We start from the raw sequence: 26,969 nt of genomic DNA, 5'->3' as shown, positions 1-26,969 counted from the left end.
TCTCTACAGATGAGCCGCTTTTGGATTCTCTTTCAGAGGTCTCAGCTGGACCATTTAATACAAGAGAGGTGGCTCTGGATTCTAATGTAATGACTTATCAAGTCACAAACCAGCATGGAAATCAATCAGTTGATATACAATTTATAGAACCAGAATGGAGATTTAAGCCACAAAAGCGAAACCAACAAGATCAAGTTATAGATCAGCTTGAAAACCAAATAGCTGATACACAATCTACAGAAAGGAATTCAGGATGGAGATCCAACCCACAAAAAGTTAAGAAAAGAAGAAGCAGGTCTCACAAAAACAAAAACTTTTAAACTAAACAACAGTGTAATGCCAGTTATTTAAGAGATGATTGAATATATGAAAAGATAGCTGAGGCAAAGTATTGGTTTATATTATCCTGAGGAGAGTGACAGACTTCTGCAGTGCTGTACTTTTGGGATGTGAAAAGGGCCTTAAACTGAATGGACTGGAACTATCTTTTTTTTTTTTTTGGATTCTTTGATAAATATATTACTTTTATGCTAAGTTACAAGGCAAGAAAGTTATGGGATTGGGGCACGCAGAAGATCTGGTTGTTACCCTATTACGGTGATTGGAATTAATAATTTGGATAAAAGACACCTCTACAGACACTATATGGAATACAAATACAAAGTCACTCGGGTGGTTGTTTTTTGTTGTTTTTTTTATTATGAAGATATTTGCTATTGATGGCGGCAGATGGTAATTGAAGATACCGAACATACTGTTGGAATTAGGATGTGATGTTACCCTAATATAGGTGATGGAGTTTATAATCTAGTTGAAAGACATTACAGAAGATATTATATGGATTACAAGCCTAAAGTCTTTTTAAGAGGATTTTATTTACATAAGAGAATATTTTTTAGTGGAGTGGGCAGAAGAATAAAGATATTAAGAATTATTAAGTATGGTAGTCTTGTAGGAAAGTGGGTGGAGACAGGTTAGCTTATTGATTGTTTAGTTTAAGAAAAGGGATATTATGTTTAGATATGAATATATGTAAAAGATTTGAGTTAAGAGATATAACGATGGGGGTGAAGGAAATGGGTAGATTATGAACTGAATAAATGTTAAATTAGGATTTATTATATAGTTTTATAGCGGAAGGTTGTTTTTAAATGATAGATTAATATACATAAAAGATTTGATTTATTATTATGCTAAATTAGGAGTTATTATATAATGTTATAGTAGAAAGTCATTTTGAAATGTATAGTATAAAGGGGATATGATAATCTTATTAGAAAGAAAGGGTCAGCATATGGGGATGGAGTAAGGGGATGGTAAAGTATTATATAATCTGTTATGAATTTGGGTTTTATTATGAAGAAGTCACAGGGGGGGGAGGGGGGGTTAGGGAGGATGGGGGGAAAAAGGGGGGGAAATTTTGTATTTGAAAAACTTTTTCAATAAAAAAAAATATTTTATCAGGAACCTTTTAAATGATCAGAGAATGACTTAATGAAAGTGAATGTCTGTGCCTTAATGTGAAATAAATTTGTCCTTCACCATCTTTATAGATATCAGAGTGACTCGGCTGAGCTGATTCATTGGCTCCAGTCAGCAATGGACCGTCTGAAATATTGGACCCAGCAATCTATCACAGTTCCTCAAGAACTAGAAATGATTCGAGATCATCTGAATGCATTTTTGGTAGGTATGAATAAAAAAAAATAGAGCCATTGACATTTCACGATCTAATTGTTTAGTAACATAATTGTTTCAGCTGCAGAATAAAATTTGTAAAGCAACACATAATGGCAATATCCAGAACTATTGTATATTTCGGGGCTAAATAATCATGCATATATATATATTGCAGTGCTGTGCACTCTTAATTATCAGTTCAAAATAAAGCATTTCCATTCTATTCATACTCCAAATTTATTGATAAAACTGCTGAAACCTGCTAGTTATGCCAAATTACAATTATTTCAGGAATTTTCCAAAGAAGTTGATGCAAAGTCATCCCAAAAATCTACTGTTCTGAGCACTGGAAATCATCTTCTCCGGCTGAAGAAGGTGGATACTGCATCGTTGAGGGCTGGGCTGTCACAAATTGATAATCAGTGGACAGAACTGCTCGTACAGATTCCAGTAGTGCAGGAAAAACTTCATCAGGTAGGGCAAATTCAGTTCACTACATATGATTTCATTCAATGCACAGACAAATATGTATTAGTACTTTTTCTGGCAATCTTCTATTCGGGCATTGCTCATACATTTCTTCTTTCCAGAAACTCAACCTTGTTTTCAGGAAATAGATGGCTGCAAAAGCTTCAAAGACATGACCCAACTGGATAAATTCTTTTAACATAAATAAAAAAAATAGTCATATATATTCAAATGTCTGCATACTGAACGATATAGGAATAAAACCCTGTGCATTTGTCAGCCTTTTTTGAATTAAAAGTTTTTAGTCCATTCTTTTCCTAGAGGTGTACTATTTATTTATTTATTTATTTATTTATTATTTATTCATTTATTTATTCATTTATTTATTCATTTATTCATTCATCCTTTGCAAAGTGTGCTAGCATGAGCAAAGACTCTCTGCTTAAAGTAGCTGCATGAGTAGTTGCATGAGCCTTCAAAAGGCTCATGCAACTACTTCAAAGGCTATGCTCAGTTGTATATGTGCATGGTACATGTCTATGCACACACAATATTTCCATGTTGGGACCGTCAGTAAAACAAAGCAGCTGTGCTTGCACACAAAGGTAGACATCTGAAGACAGATTTTGAAGCAGAGGTGGGAATCTTTCAGATGTGACTGCTGTAAAAAGAAGAAACGGTCCATATATATTAATATTCTTTGCGAAGCACATTTTTTTCCAATTCAAATTCCAGTACTTTGCAGTGTTCATACTAGCAGTGATCCAGTGATTCTTCCACTCAGGAAAGAAAAAAGAGAGATGGATTTGACAAAACCTTTTGAGACTATAATGGCTAATAATGCAAAATACAAATGTTCTCAAATTAGTGCTTACAGTTGAGTTGTATGTGATATTTTGGCAATGATTTTTTGATATGATATGGAATGTAGATAATTAGTTGGCAATTATTACAAGGAAGTAATTGATTAAGCAGCAGTACTGTAATAAACGTATGACAGGGTACAGTGGAGTTCATTCACACGTTTTCAAATTCAATTCTGGAGAAGATGAGACTGGTATTTTTCCAACTTACAGCGATTCTGTTTATAGATGTTATGAACACAAGGTGTTGGAAACATACACCACATCCTTTTACTAACACATGGATTGAACTAAATAAATAATACTAATATAATTCAAAATTTTAATTCTAGGCAATTTACTTTGAATTAAATTGTATTGATATAAATGTGATTTATATATACATATAAATGCAATTGTTGGTACCAGTACTGAAAGGCAAAGTATCTTTAAAGTACTGGCTGTTATATTTTGTATGTGTGTGTGTATACTGTATATATATTCTCTGTCTGTCTGTCTGTCTCTCTCTCTCTCTCTCTCTCTCACACACACACACACACACACATACACATAGAAAGGGAGAGATATTATAATATATATAATTTAATATCTTTATTATATCTTTTATTTCTTTTTGGTTATGTTGAATGTTTTCAAATTAAAAGTTGGTTTCATATCTGAACATATATTCTCCATCGTAATATATACACAATGATATACTTACAAACAAAGTATGTACTGGCTCTTAGTTTTCATTTGATTTACTTTTTTGCAGCTCCAAATGGATAAGCTTCCTTCTCGCCATGCCATCACAGAAATCATGAGTTGGATTACTTTGATGGAAAATGCTATTTCTAAGGATGAGGAAAACATAAAAAATATAGTGGGACACAAAGCTGTCCAGGAATACCTCCAGAAATATAAGGTATTTAAAGAGGGAATAGTTGGAAAATCGCTTTACATTGATATCTGCTACGTAATTGCATTGGAACTGGTTTTAGACTTAACTTGTGGAGTTGCATTTGAAGGTTGTAATACCCCATTGATTTAGGATGTAAGTTTCTAATTACTGGACTTTTGCCTGCAATTACCCTGTGGAAATGCTTCAGTGGTTCATCTCCTATCTCTGGGTTGGTTCCAGCTAGTTTTGGTAGTGGGAAAGAGATCAAGCCTGAGACAATTTCTTTGTGTGGTTCTCAGAACAAGGTGTTCTCTCTCCACTTCTGTTTAACATCAATATGAGGGCATAGGGGAGATCATATAGGAGCAAAGGGTCAGATATCATCAATATGGTGATGATAACTAGTTATACACGCTGACAGGGCTGAACAGATATTAACGTTATTAATGTTCTGGATATCAATATTCCATCTTCATGCCTGGAACCTATTGGGGTATGGATTGGAAGGAACAAGCTCAGGCATAGCCCTAGCAAGACCATGTCTTGGATATAAGGACTTTCTTTTTCCAAAGATTTTCAACATTGATTTTTAATAGGAAATAATTGTCTACAGGATTATTTTTTGAATTATCTCTTTTCAAAAGAAATACTATAAGAGATAGCAGAACCATTTCCTGCCATCATCATCAAATAAGCAGCTTACTATGTAGAATGCTGAGAACAATTTACAATTTTCCTTTCCTCCTCAATGAATTAAAGAAAAAGGATAGCATAAAGGTGAACAGTACAGCAGAAGTTTTGGCGAAGTTTGATGTAAGTCGAAACACAGCATGTGCTAGGATACGTATTGTACTATATGAGAGCTTCTCTTCTGTCTATTTTTCACAAGGGCTTTAAGATTGATGTAAGCTGTAAGCAGTTAACCGTGGACTTCGTCAACCAATCAGTGTTACAGATTAGTAGTCAGGATGTGGAAAGCAAGCGTAGTGACAAGACGGATTTTGCCGAACAACTTGGAATGATGAATAGGCGGTGGCAGATTTTGCAGAGTCTGATAATGGAAAAGGTAATGAAATAAACTTGATATGTGTGAACATAGCTTATCTGAAACTTTATATGCTGCTAAAACGCTGCCTTCTGAAGGAAGAATTAATTTTGTGTCTTCCACAGATAGTAATTTGTAAACCAACTGCAGTATGGGCACATTTCTTCTGATGGTATCAAATGCTATCCATCAACAAAGCCAGATTGATGCAGTCTTATATACTGTATACCCTGTTTCCCCCAAAATAAGACATCCCCTGATAATAAACCCAATCGGGCTTTTGAGTGCATGGCAATAAGGCCAAGCGCTTATTTCAGGGTTCAAAAAAATATAAGACAGGGTCTTATTTTCGGGAAAACACGGTATCTATCTTTCCAGAGAGCACCAATGACATCCCGCCTGTATAATGCTACAAAAAAACACCAAACCCCTAGTACGGTTCAGTTGTTAGTAATAATACTGTGTTTAATTTAGTAAATAATACCATATTTAAAACCAGTATTTTTGTTGCTTTATGGTCTAACCTTATTTGTCATGCTGTAGTGTTTACTTTTTCACTGTGTTCTTAGCATCTCTTTCTTAGTTAGAAAATTGCAAATATGTTGAACATTCACTTCCTGTTTGTTATAACAAACCTTTTGCTGAGATACAACAAGGGGGGGCTGATGGCATTGATTCTAACAATGGGTTAGTTGAAATACATTTCACAACATTTGTAGAAATTTTGGCTTGCTGTAAGAAATTATAACTAACAATTTAATTTCAGGATCATACTAAATTGCATAAAGCACTGAAGTAAAATCTTCTCATCTTCAGCTAGGTTGAATTCAGTCATTCCAATATCAGTCATTCCAATGAATTTGATTGATTGCTTTTGCTGGACTGAAACTTGAAAGTATGCAGTGGATTTTGATTCTATTTCAAATTCATGATAAAATAACTTGTTTTGTAAAAAAAACAGTTTTACAAACAACTTGATTGTAAAAAAGATAGGATCAATACCCATGTATTTTTTCCAGTGAAATGTTTCTTTATTTAACTTAGTGAGAATTAAGAAATATGTGATCTTTCTTTCTTTCTTTCTTTCTTTCTTTCTTTCTTTCTTTCTTTCTTTCTTTCTTTCTTTCTTTCTTTCTTTCTTTCTTTCTTTCTTTCTTTTAGATTCAGTTGTTGGAAGGTTTCCTTGAATCATGGACAGAATATGAAAATAACATCCAGAGCCTAAAAACATGGTTTGAAACTCAAGAGGCAAAACTGAAGGAACAACAGAGAATTGGAGATCAAGCTTCAGTTCAAAATATCCTAAAAGACTGTCAGGTAAAAACAACTTTGCCATTAATTATGGATCAAATCTGTTTTATTATTTTATTGAAAAGAAGAACAGAATGCTAGTTAATATCATTGAAATGCATATCTGGACAGATGTAAATCCCACTTAGTCAATACAATAATATTATTAATATAATTAGTAAGGTATGTTAATAAATGATATATGAATATTCCCTATTTGGTAGAACTCTTTTATTTATTGGTAAATAAATTGGTAAAAGAGTTGGTGATGTTTAATCTTTGGAGAGATTATTGGTGCCTCTTTTCTTCCTTTTGTTATAGGATTTGCTTTCTCTGTCAGTTCTGTTCCTTTGTTTGTGTTGTTTTTGTTTTGTATTGTTCTTTGTTTTAAAATATGTTTATAAATTTGTAAACCACCCAGTGCAAGATGGGATAGGAATTTAATTTATTATTATATATACAACAATGTAAAATCATAGCTTCTACTTCTTTAGCTGGTTTTGGCCTTCATACACATCAATTTCTTCCCAAGAACCTAAGATATTGTAATTTATCAGCCTGGTATATATGTGGGTCCAAGCAATGTGGCCTTTTGTAATTGACAGATGGAAGTTTTATCAATGTGCAATAGATTTATCAATTTTCCAATGTGCCAATGGAGCCACCATGGCCAAATATGCCACAATCTTTCAACTTCAATTTTCAGATCTTTATGATCTTCCCCAATTCATTGTTTTCTGTTCTACTATCTCCTGACACAGATATTCTTTACTTTTAAATAAACTAGTACAAATATAATAGATATTTCTTATTGATAGTACAGTTCATTCTTTGTTGTACTGAATTTGAAAATTCTAATCACAAGTTGTTAGTAATTAGTGATTTTACAGAAGCCTTATGCAGTTAAAACACAATATGACAATTTTTTATTTCCTTCAGGAACTTGAAGATCAATTAAAAACAAAAGAGATAGAACTTGAAAAAATTGAACAGACTGGCTTTTCCTTAATACAAAATAAAAAAGAAGAAGTCTGTGCTGCTGTTATGGATACCCTCCAGAAGCTAAATAATTCTTGGGCAAATTTGGACCACCAGGTAAGTAAGAAGGAATGCAAGAAAAAGTACCTTCCTTAAACCAGTCGGGTTTCAAACCACTGATATCAGGAAAGAAGCTACATATATTCTGAATGATAAAAGTAAAAATCACTTTCAATCAAGAGCTGTGCCTCCATGTTCCTCTTCTCCCAACCCAATCCAGATGTCGAAGATGATTCAAAAGCTAGAAATACAAGAGCTAGAATTATTGATTGATTAATAAAACCCTTATGCTGTGCATCAAATAATTATACATTAGATTCCTGAAATCTTTCTACTATTTGTTTCCACTAATCATTGATTGATTGTTTGATTGATTGATTATGTGCCATCATCATTTTCGACTCTAAAACCACATGAGTAGATTCTCCTGGGTAGATTTTCTCAATGACTTTATGTACCCTAACCTGTTATTTCAAGTTCCCAATGATGCACTAATCACAGTTAATAGTAACTACATTTCTTAACATGACATAGATGTTCAGATGGCAGAGAAACTTTCAGCTAATCTAAAATAGAAGCGAAATTTCCCATACAATTCAAAAAGGGAAAGAAAAAACATATCAGAGCCTAGATCTGTTTTATCTTTTATATCTGAATTGCAGTAGAAGAGAATCTGTGTAGCTCAGGGTTGAACTGTGAAGTCCTTGATGCTTTCTAAGATTGTGTGTTTTTTTTTTTTTGCCTGCAGACATTTCATTTCTTGACAGGGATGCTAGTGAGTGTGTGGTTTGCTCCCTGCTTTTATATAGTAGCCTGCCTTAGAAGTGTTGAGGGTGTGGTTTTCTCCTTGATTAAGGAGAAACTTCCTAACAGTGAGGACAATTAACCAGTGGAACAGTTTGCCTCCAGAAATTGTGGCCGCTCCATCACAGGATGTTTTTAAGAAGAGTCTAGATAGTCACTTATCTAAAATAGTACAGGTTCTCTTGTTTGAACAGGGGGCCAGACTAGAAGACCTCCAAGGTACCTTCCAGCTTATTCTATTCTAAGTCTAGGGCATTATAAAATTGATACCCCATCTGCTTATATATCCACGACCTATTCACACAGTGTTCACACAAAAGACATTGCAGAAATTTTGGTCTCCAAATAGCAATAGCACTTAGACTTATATACCGCTTCACAGTGCTCTCTAAGCGGTTTACAGAGTCAACATATTGCCCCCAACAATCTGGGCCCTCATTTTACCCACCTTGGAAGGATGGACGGCTGAGTCAACCTTGAGTAGTACCCTATGTCTAGTCGTGCCTAGTATGTCTAGTTATTCTGTCACTATATCAGCCTTATTCCTTCCTCAATCTTCTCCATCTACCCTAATTGAATATTCTGAAGTATGTCAGTATGTGGAGTATGTCTTTAGCTAAAAGAGGCTATTCATTACAGATGTGTATTCCCTGCATAGATAAAGTGACAAGAGGAAGCCAAGAGTAACATACTCCTGTACCATTGGTGTTCTTGGTTTTCAGCCTTCATTTAAGTGTTGTTAGTTTTAATGCTTTTATATTTATTATTTTATGAAATTTTAAGCCACACAGAATTGCTTTGGTTAACGAGTGGGATGGATGGATGGATGGATGGATGGATGGATGGATGGATGGATGGATAGATATTGCTATCTTGCTTGAAGTGAGGTTTTGTCTCTCTTCCTTCTCTGTTTCCATTTCAACTCCGCTTTCAATATTCGTACCTTACTCCCATTTGCTTCTTTTCCTTTAAAGCTGTTTTCTATGCAAATGTAAGAAAACCTTATCTTCTATTCAGACCTCATCTCTCTTCCCCCCCCCTCTCTCTCTCTTTCTCCCCCCTCTCTCTCAATATTATCTTTCTTTCAAAGTAAAAATATTGATTTGATTATCTTCAGCAAAGTAAGCAGTTGTACATAGCTTGTAAATAAGAATTAGGGAAGGGACAGAAAATAACTGCAATAATTACTGCACTCTTAGCTAAATAGTCATCGTTTGTTAAAAAACAATTCTACTATAGACAAAATATGTCGTAGTAAAATATGACAATTCTTTTTTTCAATTCAAACTTATTTCAGTAAATACATTGATAATTTTAATATTTATTGTATTTCTTGTTTCATTGGCCAGGTCAGTCAGCTGAAAACATTGCTACAATCTGTCCTTCATCAGTGGAGAGTTTACAAAGCATCTTACGAAGAACTTAACAGCTACATGATGGAAGCAAGGTATTCTCTGTCTCGCTTTCATCTTCTTACTGGCTCTTTGGAAGCAGTGAAAGTCCAAGTAGATAATCTTCAGGTAAGCCATAAGAACAAACACATTTATTATATTAAGCAAGATCATGGAATTTTGCCAGAAGGTTAAGAAAATAAACAATTGCCACTCTAAATGTAATTATAAAATAAATTTAAAATTAGTCCATGACAACTCATACCAATCTTTATTCAATAATGTTTCAGGATTTCATTACTTCTTTGCTCCCATCATTTTAGCACCTGCTATAATAATTACCCACCAATTGTGATTTTGAAAATGAGATTTTTTTAAAAAAATTGCTATCTTTTACAATTAAAAAAACCCTGCATATTTCTGTTTGCTTGAATCTTATTTTTCTTTGTTTAGAACTTGCTAGATGAATTGCAAAAGCAAGACCATCGCTTACAAAAATTTGGGTCAGTGACCAATGCACTATTGAAAGAATGCCATCCACCAGTTACAGAGGCACTGAATAATACTTTGAAAGAAATGAACTTAAGGTATGAAAATACTGGTGTTGTTTTAAGTAAAATCTACAATTTGTACCTACTGGCAGATTGGAAATCTAGTGTAATGTAGATTCCCCTTTGGCAAATATTTTTCAAATATGTAGTAATTAATTGAGAAAGTAGATAAAAAAATTCTAGAAGCTAGACTAAGATTAGAAACCTTATATGGACTTTTGGTTGAAGAAAGAAGAGGATGACTAGAGGGTTCATGGATTTGGGGATTAAAAAGTGTTCAAGTAAAAGGGGAAAGTTAAAATGGCAATTACTAGATGAAAAGAAGGGCAGAAGTCATAATTCTATGTTTTCCTTTTTTCTTTTTCTTATTTTCTATCTCTTTTCTTTAATTTTTAAAACATTTATTGTGTTGAAAATTTCTAAAGAAATAAAGGGGAAATAGTAAGTTTTGGAGGTATGTTTTGAATTACTTACTGTACCTCTTTAAATGTAATTCAAAACAAAGTTCCATTTTTTAGCTGAAATCATTTTTTTGTGAATATATATGTATGTGTATGAATAGGTTGATAGATAGATAGATAGATAGATAGATAGATAGATAGATAGATAGATAGATAGATAGATAGGTAGGTAGGTAGATAGATAGATAGATAGATAGATAGATAGATAGATAGATATAGAAGAGGCGATAGACATCACAATCTCCGGAACATTTAAAAGTTTAAAATTTTTTATTTTAAAACTTGTGCTAAGCTTTCGTCGGCCCCTACCGACTTCATCAGAGTGTAAAATCCCCATTGAGGAGCTGCTTCTGTATGTGGTGCCTTTTATGTACAGGAGGAGGGCTTTGCCATTTTCTTGTTCTCTGTCTTGGATTTTAGTGGGGGTTTCTTTTTGGATTAGGTTGGTGATCTTATTTCTTTGGAATCCATTGGATGTTAGTACGTTAGTGAGAGTGTATAGTTGGACAGAATCAGCAAGATCCTCCACAAACACAACATCAAGACAGCATTCTGCACAAACCGAAAAATATCCACCATCCTAAGAAACCCCAAAGACAAAATTGAGTTAGAAAATCAAGGAGTATATGAAATCCCTTGCACCACCTGCCCCACCACATACATCGGAGAAACCAACAGAAGAATAAGTGCACGCATTGAAGAACACAAGAACTCAGTTAGAAAAGAGGAACCAACTTCTTCCCTGGTCCAACACCTCAAAGCCACAGGACATGATATTGACTTTAAAAAGACCAGAACTATCACCAAAACACTTTAACAACAGAATAATCAGAGAAGCCATCAAGATAGAAAAATGTCCACACAGCATGAATAAACGAGATGATACCTCCCGCCTGCCAGCCATTTGGAAACCCGCCCTTATTGACAAACGAGTCCCTAACACAAAGAATGACACCAGACCCACACTCACGAGAGCCACACAGGATGTAACCACCACACATCCACGCAGGAAGCAGACTCAAACCCACACTGATGGTCAGGCACGACCACGGACCAGAAGCCAGACCAAAGCTACATCATTAGCCACTTTAAACCCCTCCAATCCATACATGAAGCAGACTGACACCCAACATGAAGAGATGGCACGGCCACAAACACGAAGCCAAACAACAGCAACACAGCTCACCAGCTCAAATCCCCCTGCTACTCAGACTAACCCGAGCACAACCAAGCCCCCACCTAAACAGAACACACACCCATCCAATCAGAGCACAGCCAACCCCCCATCCAATCAGAGCACAGCCAAACCCCCAGCCAATCAGAACACACCTCCACCCAATCAGAACACAGCCAAGCTCCCACCCAATCAGTTCACACCCCCACTTTGTTTCTTTTTTTAATTTGGAATCCGTCTCTCCCTACCATGCAGCCAAAGGTAGTTGCATTTTTGTTTCAGATAACATTGTAATAATAGAAAAGATTTCATATGTCCTTGGTATAGTTTTGCTCTTCCAGAAATAGTATAATAACAAAAATACTTAATTTTGGAAGAACAGATAGCAAAATCTAGCCAACCTTTACCGAGCCTATAAAACACCAACCAAATTAAGCTTCATTGTTATTAAACAGAAGACTACCGTGAAGAATAATTCAATTTCAGTATTTTCTCCTTTGTCTTCCAACTTCTTTAATTCTTTCTTCCAGATTCTCTTAACTGAAGACTACTTATGGTATCCTGACTGTAAATGTTTAGTACTTTTATCCTTCTATTTTTTAAAATAAATAATACTAAAATCCTATATTTCTACAAAGTATAGCGAACTATCTTTGTACATGGCATCTGTTATAAGGCTACTTTATGCCATGTATTCAAAAGATTTTTCTCTTCCACCATCCATTATTTGGAGGATGTTCATATATTATGTAACTTTTGCACTATTATCAATTTCTTTCATTTTCCAGATGGAACAATCTTCTAGAAGAAATTGCAGAGCATTTACATTCCAGTAAAGGTCTGCTTCATCTCTGGCAGAAGTATAAAAACTATTACTTGCAATGTTCTTCTACTGTCCGGCAATATGAGGACCGAACAAATGAACTTTTGAAGGCTGAACTCAATAAGGACACTGTTGATGATGAAGTCACTGCTTGGATTCATGACTGCAATGTATGTTTAATAAGCTTGTGGTGTAAACTGTTATTCTGGCTAATACAGTCCTGTACTGAGACACCATCAAGTAAATAAGTATATTAAACTAGTATAGATTATTACAAATAAGGAAGACGCTGATAATGAAAAGAAAATATCTAGCTTTCCCTCTATTATTTGTCTCACAAAGCCTACTACCTCATTGCGTCTTGCAAAACAAGTTTATCTGCTTTTCCATATTTTTGATTAGGATCACATTATTAAATTTTTCTCCAGGCCATAAGAAATAAAGGAGTATTTCGGGTCAACCAACAAATGCATGTGAGTTGAGCAGAGAATACAGTAAACCCAGTTAATTTGGGGGATGGTAACCATGCTGTTCCATCTCCAGAATCTTGGAAACTGTGGCTTTCTTCTACTACCTGACAGTATCCAGTGATAAGCTGAACAATTTTGCTTCTTCAGGAACCTTGTTCATAAGTCTAATCTTTTAGTCAGTTTCTTCTATTTTGTTTGAGAGAGAGAGAGAGAGAGGAAGGGAGGGAGATTAAAGCAATATATCTTGAAGGGTGAAGTAATCTCTCCTCATGTGACAGGGATGAAATGCTCCCAGTTCGGACCGGATCACCCGATCTGGTAGCAATGGCAGCAGCTGGTTCGGAGAACCAGTAGCAAAAATCCCTGCACCCCGCCCCCCCATGCCCAGCTGAGCCGCATGATCATCAGAGCCTTTTTTTTTAACTTTTAAAAGCATTTTTTCTACAACCTCTTCCGACAAAAAAATGCTTTTAAAAGTAAAAAAAAAGCCTCTGATGATCGCGCAGTTTAGCTGGGATCGTCAGAGGCTTTTCAAAGCATTTTTTAAAAAGCATCTCTAACGATCCCAGCTGAGTTGCCTGATAGGCAGAGGCTTTTCAAAGCATTAAAAAAAAATGCTTTGAAAAGTATATAAAAAAAAAGTTGGCCATGCCCACCCAGTCACATTACCCCCCACCACCAAGCCACGCCCACAGAACTGGTAGTAACAAATTTTATATTTCACCCCTGTCATGTGATTATTAAAACACTAGTTTTGTTAGATAGATTAAGTGGAAATAAAAAGAGACTGTCCTAAAGTCACTCAGGGAACTGCACAGTTATGTAGATATGTGAATCCAAGTCTTATTATCAGGTTTTTGTAAGGACTGGACATAGTTGTGCCAGGATGACATACTGTCATTGTGCCAAGTGCTCGTGTTCAAGCACATGCATAAAGATTGGCAAGAGCCTTGGTGGTGCAGTGGTTAGAATGCAGTACTGCAGGGCTACCTCACTGCTCACTCCAGGAGTTCAATTCTAAGCGGCTCAAGGTTGACTCAGCCTTCCATCCTTCTGAGGTTGGGAGGACCCAGATTGTTGGGGGCAATATGCTGACTCTGTAAACTGCTTAGAGAGGGTTGTAAAGCACTATGAAGCAGTATATAAATCTAAATACTATTGCTATATTCAGGCCCCATATATTTACTAAAATGAATTTTAACATTACAGTTGCCATCTTCAACTTTACATTTGCTGTGATTTCCACAGGATCTACTTAAAGGCATGAAGACAATGCAAGATTCTCTATCTGTTCTGCACGAACTCGGGGAACAGCTGAAGCAGCAAGTGGATTCTTCTGCTGCAGCAGCTATCCAATCCGGCCAGCTCTTACTAAATCAGAATTTAGCTTCTTTAGAGCAGGGACTCAACAGACAGCAGTCAATATTACAGGTAGGGAAATGTTCCTTGACATGTCAGAAAAAGTAGTCTCTTATTGTACTTTCAACTAGTCACATGGCTATCATTTATGTGCTGTCATAATATCATGCTTAGGACATAGAGATGTAAGCAATCAGAGAAGAAACAGTTCTCCTCAAAGGATTTTTTTGTTCAGACACAATATTTGAGAACGTGGTGGCTCAGTGGCTAAGACACTGAGCTTGTCGATTGAAAGGTCAGCAATTCAGCGGTTTGAATCCCTAGTGCCGCATAACGGGGTGAGCTCCCGTTACTTGTCCCAGCTTCTGCCAACCTAGCAGTTCGAAAGCAAGTAAAAAATGCAAGTAGAAAAATAGGGACCACCTTTGGTGGGAAGGTAACAGCATTCTGTGCGCCTTTGGCGTTTAGTCATGCCGGCCACATGACCATGGAGATGTCTTTGGAGAGCGCTGGTTCTTCGGCTTTGAAACGGAGATGAGCACCAACCCCTAGAGTCGGGAACGACTAGCACATATCTGCGAGGGGAACCTTTGCCTTTACCTATACAGACTGATTTTTTTTTTTTGTTCAGTCACTATCTCATGTCTGAGTCTTCTGAAGAGACTTTACTCTTCTGAGTAAATATAAAAAACAACCCCCTGGACCATAGCATGCTAAGCTCCCCTGTCTTCCCCTATCTCCCTGAATCTACCCAAACTCATGTCCATTTTGTCGATGACACTATTTAATCATCTCATCCTCTGTGGTCCCCTTCTCCTTTTGCCTTCAGTCTTTCCCAACATCAGGGTCTTTTTCAATGAACCCTCTCTTCCCACTAGGTGGCCAGAGTAGTTGAGCTTCAGCATCAGTATTTTATGCAGTGGTGAAATCTGAACCAGTTTGCTACCAGTTTGCTGGCCACACATGCGCGCTGCAAGCCAAGCGCATGCTGCCTGTGCATGCACAGTACACAACAAACGTGTTCTGCATTGCATGCACAGTGCACACCAAACATGCGCTGCATGTGCGTGCATGCGCAATACGGCCCAAAAGGAGGCTTGGGAAGGTAAGTAGAACAGCAAGGGGGAATCAGCTATGCCGCGCGGTTTAGCTTTGCTAGAAAGCAGGGTTTCCTGATTTTTAGCAAAGCTAAACCGCATGGCACAGCTGATCGTCAGAAATTCTAGTTCAAAGGAACCGGTAGCTTTTTTAAACTACCAGTTCAACGAAACTGGTAGCTTTTTTTTTACTACCGGTTTGCCCAAACTGGTAGTTTTTATCACTACCAGTTTGCCTGAACCGGAGCAAACTGGTAGCATTTCACCCCTGATCTTATGCCCTTCCAGTCAGGTTTGTTTTCCTTTAAGACCAAAGAATAGTTAGGGTTGAGTTCCTTTATACCGACTGATAGTACAGCATTTCTTTATGTTCCTAGTTGAACGCAAAATCATTAGATTTAAATCTTAGCATTTCACCTTTTTTTTCTAAAGCAAACAACCTATAAATGAATGTCCACATTCCTTTGGCAACAGAGCTTTTAGGCCACAACTTGAATTATGACCTTAATCGGCATAAGGTACAACTTTACTTATAATTGTTCCAGCTTCATATCATTCAAACACCACCTTTTTTTAATTTAGAAATATAATGTTCCTTTTTTATATTGGATTTCATGCCATTGTAAGATGAAAAAAAAAAAAACCTGTATTAATGAACCGCCCCATTTTTAAAAATTTAAGGCAGGAGTTCAAGACTACCAGACCTTTAATCTCAGTCTGGCAGGGCTGGAGCAGTGGACAAAGCAAGCGGAAGAGATGCTGAAAATGCAAGATCCAAGCCACTCATCGGACTCATCCATCATACGGAACAGAATGGAAGAGCTTAAAGTGAGTTTTTGAAAATGCTTTTTTTTTTTACTTTCAAAAGCATTTTATTTATAGTTATTGGGTATTTATTTATTTATAAATTTATGTTTACTTTAAAAACCTAAACGGAAAACGAAAACTATGTATTTGAGAATAATAAAGTGGATTAAAAGAATGAGCGAGATTAAATACCAGGTAAAAAAGGTTCATATCAAAGAAGATAGAACAAAGTGTTCTTATGTATGTATGTATATAAACAGCCACTAGCTTTGTGTTTAACTTGTATGTAAGTATTCTCATAGAATAACAAGATCTGTTGCAATAAACAGTGCTCACTGCTGACTTCCTCAACAGAAGTATGTAGTTCTACTTTTTTCCCACCTATTCCCAACAATCATAACATTGAAGCCTTATTAACACAGTTAAGAGCTCAAAACTTTTTTTAGAGTATATTCCAAGGAATAGTTTCATATTTGTTGCACTGAGCTCCTTGGAGAGAGAGCAGATGTATTATTAATTTTAAAAAATACATTAACATTCTCCCTGTAGTGTGTAAGTCGTATTGGGCACTTTAATCAATCTTCTAAAAAAGGAAATGTTATTGTTAGTTTTTTCTCCTAAATAGAACTTTGCTTGTGAGCTGTCCAAGGTAATAGTTGCAATATGGGTAACTGTATAACCCGAAAATAAAGTATGTTTTATTATTGTAACATAAAGCATCTAAAATTGTACTCTAGTATAAAATACGTATTTTGCAGTAATGTACCCGGATTACAACTATGGCAATTAAAACTATTTATAAACCTTGTTTCCTGTCACTTTATAGTGCCAGATGCTAAAATTCAGCAGCATGGCACCAGATTTGGATCGTCTAAATGAGCTGGGATATAGGTTGCTCTTGAATGATAAAGAAATCAAAAGGATGCAAAATCTGAATAGATACTGGTCAGTGATTTCTTCACAAACTACTGAAAGATTCAGGTAAGTCAGATATTTACAAAACAGTGTGATTTACACAGATTGGAGTTTTAATAAAGCAGAGTTGTCAGGCCAATAGTTCTAATCCTAATCCTAAAAAACTAATTCTAGAATTGCATAAGGTTCGGAAAGATGTAAAAATTTACTTCATTCTGTTATATGGTTTAAAGCAAGATTCTTTCTACTATGGGTCAAAAGAGGTCCAGAAGTGAAACTAAAAATATATTAAGTCTATCTTGCCAGAACTTTATTAAAATCTAAATTTATCTACTTCACTGGCTGAAAGATTGCTTGTGTATACCTACTTTACAAAAACCAGTTGGCCTTCCCAAGGCAATTAGATGACACAAGTAAAGCAAATTAGATATAAAATGTCAGAAAATGCAAACAAAAGAGTGGCAGCCCTCGAAAAATTTCATTCGGGTGACAGTTACTAGGTTCTTATTTGCAGAATCATCTCTAATCAAGAAGCCAAAAGGATATTTCATGATTCTTCAGATTCTGTTCTCATTAAAATTTCTTGCTGTCTGTTTTTCTGGCCTTAATTGATACTCTGTGACCTATGGATCACTAATAATGAAAAATAATTGCCGTAAGAAAATTACATGCAACAGAATAAGGCGTTCAGGGTGTGAACATTAGAGGGAGAAACAACATTATCATGTTTTGCTTCAGATATGCTAATTAGCTAACCCCATTCCTTGATCTGTCAAATATTTTATAAGTTCATTTGGTGTGTATATATGAGGAATGAAGAATTACTGTTTTTTGGGGTTTTTTTGAGTATAAGACGCACTTCCCTCTCCCCCCCCCCAAAAAAAAGAGGGTGAAAATTTGGGTGCATCTTATACACCGAAGGTAGCCAAAAATGTGAGGCACGGAGACTGCAATGGTCTGTGGCAATCCCTGCAGCCTGAAACAGCTGATTGGGGGTATTCCGGGAGGCCAGTCCACCCGCCAATCAGCTGCTCGTGCTGAATCAGACTGCAATAATGTGCTGAAGCTGATCTGGCTGTTTGCTATTTGCTGCAAGGACTCAGAGTTTACAGCAGCAATCACATCCAGAAGTATGTAACTGATTTAGCAGGATTCAATAACTTCTCTTTATATAGAATATAACACATGAAGTAAATATACAATACCAAAAGCAGGTTTTCAATGTGGTAGTAAATACAAGCAAAACACAAGCAGAGGAGAGGAGTTTCAGTTTTGAGCAGCAGACTAGTTTACAGCTCAGCACAGACACAGAACTGCAGAGCTAAGCCATGCCCAGGCTCCTTGCTGTCTCCTTCCTTGTTGCTCACACAGCAAATACTGTTTCAGTTTCCAAACATCCCTCAACTTTCTCACACACTGACAGAACGCTAGCCAGATGAATACCAATGGATGCTGGTAGGCAGAGACATTTTTTTTCTTATTTTCCTCCCCAAAAACTAAGGTGCGTCCTATACTCCAGAACATCTTATACTTCGAAAAGCCTTTGGATCTACCTTCTCTTATGTGAAAAGAATTCCAGTGAAAAATGAACTAACCTTTTTGAACTGCCCCTTCTAATTATGTCACCATGTTCCTGCTGTGCCTTTAAACAGACAAACAAACAAAAAAGTGGGAACCATGTCAAAAAAAAATTTTCTAGTCTGAACACTCAATTATGGTTTCTTTTAAAAGATTATACTGGAAAAATCACAGTTAGGTGCTAAACCCAAGACAAACAAACTGCATTGTGGCTTAACATAATGCATGAACCCAAACAAAGGGAGAGAGGAAGAAAAAGCTGATAAAAAATAAGGCTTATAGAAGTAACAGATTAAAATGTATGTTGGATTATTACTGCCTTTTTAATTTCTCTGCAGAGAAGACTCTTAATAATCTATTATTAAAACAGAGTGTGCTTAGAAAAATAAAAGTACTTATGAGCTTTTTTTCTTTAGGAATTAAAATAAAGTTTTAAGTGAGACAAACAGGTTCACTAACTTCAAATTTAAGAAATGGCCATTAAGAAATTAACATTAAGAAATGTTTGTGCTTATATCCAGTTTGTTTCCTTTATTTCCTTTTTCATCAGCATGTTTTTAAGAATCCAAGATGAAGTCAGTAATGTTGTTTGGGTAATCCAGTAATGTTTTAATTTTTATTTTTTTAAAAAGAAACATAGGTTTGTTTTTTAGACTCGGATGTACATTGAGTCCTTCTTTATCCTTGCAGTAAGCTACAGTCCTTCTTGCTGCAGCAACAAACCTTCCTAGAAAAATGTGAGACTTGGATGGAATTCTTGGTTCAAACTGAGCAGAAACTGGCTGCAGAAATTTCAGGAAACTACCAGCTTCTTTTAGAACAGCAGAGGGCGCACGAGGCAAGTTATAATGAAAGAATTCTTGAACTACTGTATTAACTTCTTTTATTAATTGTTAATGAACTTGAACTGTAGTAATAAGGATTGATTTGTTCAAACATATTTTGTTCTCTGTTCATGATCATAGAGCATGACAGCTGGATTATATAGGAGATGGACAGACACTGACATCAGATGGTATAAAAATGAAAAACAAAATGTTAAAAAGTTATGATATTTATGTAGGTACATACCAAGCTCATCTAAATTATATTAAAGTAACCAAAATATCTTTACAATCCCCAAGGCATGTCACAACTTTTGAGCACCCCTATATGTTTGGAAATTGAAAGTTGAAAAATTTGGCACTTCCTAAATTATTATCTGTGGCTGTAGAGATGGCTGTTTTTGAGATCCGTTAGTTGTGAGATCAAATGCAACCAATAATAGTAGGCTAGATAAGCAAGAAATAACCCTGTAAAAATCAGTGTCTTGTTCAAAACTAAAAAAAAAAAAAAATAATTACCTCCCTCACCTGCAAATAGGGGGAAAATAAATCACTGCTTCAGCCTGATATGAATGTAAACAACTAGAAGAAAGAGATTGATGGAGAGTTTCAATCTACAAAAGAGTTAGACTTGGCCCACAGTCACCAACTCATATATCAGGGCTAAGAGGCAGGTGTTCTTCCACAAACTTAATTTTATTATAGAAGATTTAAGACTTTTCAGTGTAATCGAGCAACATTTAGCTAAACAGATGAACTGCAAAACGTATGATAGGTAAGGTAAAGGTTCCCCCACACATGTGTGCTAGTCATTTCCAGCTCTAAGGGCAGTCTTCATCTCCGTTTCTAAGCCGAAGAGCCAGCGCTGTCCAAAGACATCTCCATGGTCATGTGGCCAGCATGACTCGACACTGAAGGCGCACGGAGCACTGTTACCTTCCCACCAAAGTGGTTCCTATTTTTCTACTTGTATTTTTTACGTGCTTTCAAACTGCTAGGTTGGCAGAAGCTAGGACAAGTAATGGGAGCTCACTCCGTTACATGGCACTAGGGATTCAAACCGCTGAACTGCTGAACTTCTGCTAGACAAGCTCAGCGTCTTAGCCACTGAGCCACCATGTCCCCTAAAACATACGATAGCACAATCTAAAACTAAGTTGGGAGATTCGGTGATTAATTGAATACAAGAATCCTCCTAATTTGGAAAGATTAAATTTGGTTTCTTTATGAATAATAAATATAGTGCAGTAGACTTCAAAGGCTGGACACCAGACCCATTCTGACATTCATCTCAACATGTGGACTTGACAAAAAAAAAAAGAATAGGGGCCATTCACGTGCAGAAAAAGACTATTATTGTAAATACATTCGTCTTCTCTGTCTGGATTTTTATCTAGCTTACAAGAGTAAATGAAGCTTATTGCCAACAGAAGTTCTAGAGAGCATGCATGAAATATATCTATGAATGTTCAGCCATGTAGAAAATTAGGGGAAAAAATATATTGTTCATAAATTACAAGCTTTTTTTCCTTTGATATTATTACTTGATTTTTTTTCTGAATGTGTAAACAATTATATGTCTTCAATTTGATAAAGAAAAAGGGGAACATTACATATTTGTAAATTACACATTTGCATATGTATTACCTATGTGTCATATTTGCAAGATAAAATTTAACATGAATATAGACAGTGATATAAAAGCCATTAAAATGGACCACTTTCTTTATGGCTATTAATTTTTTAAAACTATACTGTAAACCAAATCAACCTATAATTTGCTTTTTTTTAAAAAAAGTCTAATTACTTATCCATTTAAAAATATCATATATCCTAAGTATATTAGAAAGGTTAAACTTTTATTTTGGAATCAGATTATGTTTTGTTTAGCTCATTTGGAATTCACTTTTAAATACTTTTTGTTCTTTAGCTGTTCCAAGCAGAGATGTTTAGTCGGCAACAGATTTTACATTCTATCATCATGGATGGCCACAACCTTCTTGAGCAAGGGCAGGTAGATGACAGGTAAAACGTGTATTGTAAAAAAAAATCTGATTTCCAACTGTTTCATGTTTGAAAGCTTTGCCTTTTTATCTAATATGCATTTATTTTCCTCAAACTATTGGCACATTATAATAATGGACTACTACTATTTGTGAGATTGCACTTTACATGACTGATATAGTGCATTTGCTTTCTATTACATATTCTGTTTGTTCACTTCCAATCAATATAGATTTTAGCTGTAACTGTGGTTCCTTGTTGCCTTTATTTCATACATAAGAATTTGGATTGGCAGTGCTGTTTTCCACAGGAAAAAAATGTAACTATGCCAAACTTTTCATCTGACTATTACAAAGTTAGTTTTAGAAGTTCTCAGTGGGAGTATTTCAAAGGCAAATGGATTCTACAATACAGTAATAGAAATCAACGTATCATAGTTGTTAGCCATTCTGGCTGCTTTTGTTTGGCTCACTTTGTTTCTATACTAAACACTTACGTTGTGTTTTTCCTTTTTTTAAGGGATGAATTCAATTTGAAACTGGCATTGCTCAGTAATCAGTGGCAAGGGGTAATTCGTAGAGCCCAGCAGAGAAGGGGCATCATTGACAGTCAGATTCGTCAGTGGCAACGATACAGAGAAATGGCAGAGAAATTGCGCAAGTGGCTGGTGGAAGTGACTTGTCAATCAGCAAGTGGGCTGGGCAGTGTTCCTATCCCACTGCAGAGAGCTAGAGCCCTGTTGGATGAAATGCAGGTAACTATTGGCAGACCATTTTCAATCTAAATAGATTCTGGTATCACTTAATGGAACAAATTAAATATTTCACTGTACTTATTTAGTCAGGTATAACAGCAGTTATTAAACAAAGTGAAGACTTTCTTAACAGAGCTTAACTCCGAATAGCTACACAATAGGCATGTCTAGGTTGTCTCCATGGCTCAAAGAGTATAAGACGCACCAGAATATAAGACGCACATTAGTTTTTGCGGAGGAAAATAGGAAAAAAAAATTCTGCCTACCAGATATTCATCTGGCTAGCGTCCTTAGTCTGGTCAGCTTCAGCACATTAGTTCGCTGGTTTTGAGCGCGCTCGTGCCGGGTTGGGGATAAAAAACAGCTTCTAAGCACAGCTGATCATTGGAGAGAGAAGCAATGAGAAAAGCAGGCGAAGCGCAGAAGATAGCTTCACTCTCTAGCGCCTTGTTAGGGCTGAAAAAAAGCTTCAAAAAAGCTACATTCGGAGTATAAGACGCACCCAAATTTTCAGCCTCTTTTAGGGGGAAAAAAGTGTGTCTTATATTCCGAAAAATACTGTATTTATGAAATGTGTGTTGGTCTTTCCCAGGGACACTTTAATATAGCATCCTCAGTATACAACAATGTTTGGATTTCTTAGACTGAATATGATCCTGGAAAAATTCCTTCATATCTTATGTTGCAGCATAATTAAATTCTTACAAAGACCTGGTTTTTATATAATATAACATTGAAGCAGGGGTGAAATCTAAATTTTTTTGCTACCGGTTCTGTGGGTGTGGCTTAATTAGTGGGCGGGGCTTGGTAGTAAGGTGACTGGGTGGGCGTGGCCAAGTCAATGTCACTTCTTTGCCCCTTTTTAACCTACAAAACACAACACAACACAACTGGCTCACCCACAATGTAAAAGCAGCTGTGCTAGACTCAAAATGGCCCCGCAACAAGCAGGAACCTCACACAGCCTCAAAAAGCCCAAAAAAACAACTCTCACACTTTACACACACACAACACAACACAACACAAGTGGCTCACCCACAATGTAAAAGTAGTTGTGCTAGACCCAAAATGGTCCCTGAAACAAGCAGGAACCTCACACAGCCACAAAAAGCCCAAAAAACCAACTTTCACACTTTACACACACAAAATTCCACATACAGCTTTGTGAGATTTTGTATGTTTGTGTAGTTAGAGTGAAACACTACAGAAACACACTAAATCTCAGAAAGCTGCACAAATATTATTTTATTTTAATTTATTTTTATTTTTGTATAAAAGCAGCTAAATTTAAAACTTCCTAAACTTTAAATGGCTAGGTCTAAAAAAAGAACAATTAAAAAAACCCCAATTAACTATTTTTTTTAAAGCTCCCAAAGGGGAAAACTTACCCAATAGAACAGGGGTCTCCAACCTTGGCAACTTTAAGACTTGTGGACTTCAACTCCCAGAATTCCTCAGCCAGCTTTGCTGGGAGTTGAAGTCCACAAGTCTAGGCAGGAAGGCAGGCAGGCAGAAAGAGCTGCTCACTGATGAGCTTGATTGCAGGCAGGGAGATTCAGTTGCTGATGCATGGATTGTGATCGTCATGCGATCAGCAGCTAAGGTAAGCAAGCTGGAGACTGGGAGTGTGCGGGGGGAGAAAAAAAGAAACTTTTTTTCTTTTACATGGCTCTGGCAATCCAAGCTGAGTTGCCTGATTAGCAGGCAACTCAGCTGGGATCTCAGAGCTTGGCTGGTCAGAGCCATTTAAAAGGAAAAAAAGGCTCTGATGATCGCGGGACTCAGCTGGGCATGGGGGGCGGGGACAGGGATTTTTGCTACCAGTTCTCCGAACTGCCCGCCACCATCGCTACCTACTCGCCCGAGCCGGTCCAAACCGGGAGCATTTCACCCCTGCATTGAAGGGCTTTTTCTACCAAAAACCTCAGTTTTTGAACCTTCTGAACAGATAGTGGGGAAATTACAAAAAGATCATAGGGAAGAGTTCATTAAGCAAGAGAGTGGGGGAAAGAAAGGAAACAAAACAAACGAGGAAAAATAAAGTACAATAACAGCTGATGAAATACTTACTGCAAAGTTTCATTATGAAATGTCTTTGAATATTAGTAGTTCAGGTTGGTAGTTATGTTGTTGGTTTGAGCTCCGAGCTTGGCAATTTCGTTACAAATGTTTCATCCCCATTCAAAGAGACATCTTCAGTGCGCTTTGGATTGTTTCATTATACTACCAGCTTTTTATGCAGAAGTGATTACAATGACAAAGTTTAAAAGTCCTCCTTGGAGGAAAAACACTCATCCTGTGATTTAGGATGTTACTGACTGACTTATCTGACAATGTTATGAAATTAGAGTGATGTTTCTGGAATGTCTTTGGTCTTCCCAGCTCAAAGAGAAAGTGCTTCTTCGCCAACAAGGGAGCTACATTTTAACAGTGGAAGGTGGAAAACAGCTGTTACTCTGTGCTGATGGTGAGACAGAAGCATCTCTACAGAAGGAACTTACAGAAATCCAAGAGTGCTGGAAATTAGCAAACCTCAGACTTGAAGAACAGAAAAAGCAGCTCGCCTTACTATTAAAAGTAGGTTCATTTAAATTAATCTTTAAAAATCAGATAAGATTACTTCTTTGAAAAGCTCAATTGCTAGGACATTGACCTTGCTTGTTGTTGCTATGTGTTACATGTAAATAGATAAAATTCTTAGATTGATTTTGTGGAATCTTATATGTCTTACCTATAGCAACGTTCCCTAACCTACTGTCTTCTGAATGTGTTGGTCTACAAGATAGATTTAGAAAGTTGCAGAAGGCTGACCTGTGGCACCACAAATCATGCTTTCTGTATACTGTTTGTGTTTCTTTAGTATAAAGTACATGAGTTGTCTGTGTTATTATTATCTGATTTTTGAACCACATCCTAGAACACTGATGGCTAACCTTTTCCGTGCCCAAAATGCAAGGCGCGTGTGGCCACACACATTCACTTCCCCCCCAATATGGGCCCCCTCCCTGAGCCCCCATGAATGCATGCACATCCCCACGCGCCGCCCCATATGCACTCACGCACGGCCCCCTGCACACCTTCTGCCCTCCACATATGCACAAGCGAGCCCCCGCACGCATCACCCCCCCTGCATGCGCGGCAGAGATCCAACGACCAGCTGGCTGGCAGGAGGCGAGTGCGCATGCGCAGCAGAGCTGAACTGGGGCAACGGCTCACATGCTCACAGAGAGGGCGCTGCGTGCCACCTGTGGCACGATGATGTGCCATAGGTTTGCCATCACGGTCATAGAACTTATACTTTAAAATTAGCCTACGGAAGCCAGGTTTATGTAGAAATATATTCTGCATAATATATCCCTATATTTTATTATTTATGCACTATTACTTTTTTACTGTTGATACTTTATAGGTACACCAACACTGCAGTACATTAATGTGTACATTAAGTCCTGCCCTTAAAAACATTATTCCACAATCTTTGTTTTAACTTGTTAGTCCAAGCAATTTACAAACCAGAAAACAGAATGTGTCAGTTAGTTTACAAGACAAGAAATAAAATTATGGAAAGTAAAGGATTTCAGAGTGTAGAAATGGCACCTCATGTAAATTAGAGATCTTTCAAGGACCAGGAATTAACATTTGGGCTCACAAAGAAAGAAAGAAAGGAGTATTATTATTATTGTTATTATTATGATAATTTCTTCTTTTTTATATTGGGCAGTAGTAAGTGCAGTGGAGGTATAAACAAATGGAAGAAACAAATGCAGTCTTTACTATTGTTGTGTATATTTATTCATGCCTTCCTAATTTAGCAACCCTTCAGAATACTTTTTAAAAACACTTTTATATTGACAGTCCCAATCCATTTGGATACTACAATGTGCATCCATTGTTTCAGCCATTGTTTCAAAGTTACAGCAGTGCTGAAAAAATGACTAGTCCTCAAAGTTCTGGTCATTGCAGCATCCTTGCAGTCATGTGATCACAATCTTGACACATGGGTGTGTAATTCACATATGTGAACGATGCAGTGAGCCACATCATGTGATCATCATTTGTGATCTTCCTTGCCAACCTCCCACAAGCAAATTCAATGGGAAAGCCAGCAGGCAACATTACAAGTCACCCCAATAAGTACTAGTCCTTCATAGCATAATTCTCATTTACTGTATGTATATACCTGTTAATTATAGGGAATCCAAAATATTGTGATTCATGCCCTAATAAACTATCCCTGTGATTAAAGTTGTCAGTTACAATATTTGTTTGTATTACATTCAACTTTCCCCTTTCCTTTATGCCTTTTACTTTTCTGACTGGAAATTAATACAGTGTTAACTGTTTTTGTAAATTCAGGATATGACTTACAAAATAGTAGCCCTCAAATCTTATTAGATTTGAGTCACTTGTCCCAAAGGTGCTTTTATAAAAGGCAACTGGACTTTTCTTTGAAGTTGTCCAAGAAGTCTCTTCAGCTGTGACATCTTAGTGAATAATCCTTGTGCCTTCTATAGCCACAGATTCAATTTATATATTGTCATGGTTTCATCAAATCTATTGTGTAATGTAATGGTTAAGATGTTGGATATAGGTTCAAATCCACCCTCGGTCATTGAAGTTTACTGAGTAACTTAGAGCCACTCACTCTTTCTTGCCCCAACAAAGTTCACTGAAAAGCTAGATGAAAATGTAT

At 36.5% G+C, this 26,969-nt stretch overlaps 1 protein-coding gene across 12 annotated transcripts in view; it reads left to right on the top strand.

The window, feature by feature from the left end:
• SYNE1 (spectrin repeat containing nuclear envelope protein 1) overlaps positions 1-26,969 on the top strand; it is a 309,363-nt gene that overhangs the window by 225,647 nt on the left and 56,747 nt on the right. For all 12 annotated transcript variants that reach the window (XM_034419047.3, XM_034419038.3, XM_034419043.3 and 9 more), the window contains 16 exons: positions 1,554-1,686; positions 1,972-2,154; positions 3,766-3,915; positions 4,781-4,957; positions 6,098-6,253; positions 7,166-7,321; positions 9,418-9,588; positions 9,913-10,046; positions 12,434-12,638; positions 14,187-14,369; positions 16,076-16,222; positions 17,028-17,182; positions 19,385-19,532; positions 21,449-21,543; positions 22,042-22,276; positions 24,659-24,853. In XM_034419047.3, coding sequence (XP_034274938.2) covers positions 1,554-1,686; positions 1,972-2,154; positions 3,766-3,915; positions 4,781-4,957; positions 6,098-6,253; positions 7,166-7,321; positions 9,418-9,588; positions 9,913-10,046; positions 12,434-12,638; positions 14,187-14,369; positions 16,076-16,222; positions 17,028-17,182; positions 19,385-19,532; positions 21,449-21,543; positions 22,042-22,276; positions 24,659-24,853 — 2,623 coding nt within the window. The remainder of the gene's footprint in view (positions 1-1,553; positions 1,687-1,971; positions 2,155-3,765; positions 3,916-4,780; positions 4,958-6,097; positions 6,254-7,165; positions 7,322-9,417; positions 9,589-9,912; positions 10,047-12,433; positions 12,639-14,186; positions 14,370-16,075; positions 16,223-17,027; positions 17,183-19,384; positions 19,533-21,448; positions 21,544-22,041; positions 22,277-24,658; positions 24,854-26,969) is intronic.

The sequence above is a fragment of the Pantherophis guttatus genome, chromosome 1, assembly GCF_059756535.1.
Source record: "Pantherophis guttatus breed Tessera chromosome 1, ASM5975653v1, whole genome shotgun sequence".
Taxonomy (NCBI): Eukaryota; Metazoa; Chordata; class Lepidosauria; order Squamata; family Colubridae; genus Pantherophis; species Pantherophis guttatus.
Note: the sequence above shows the minus strand (reverse complement) of the source record. Positions and strands in the feature narration are given on the sequence as shown.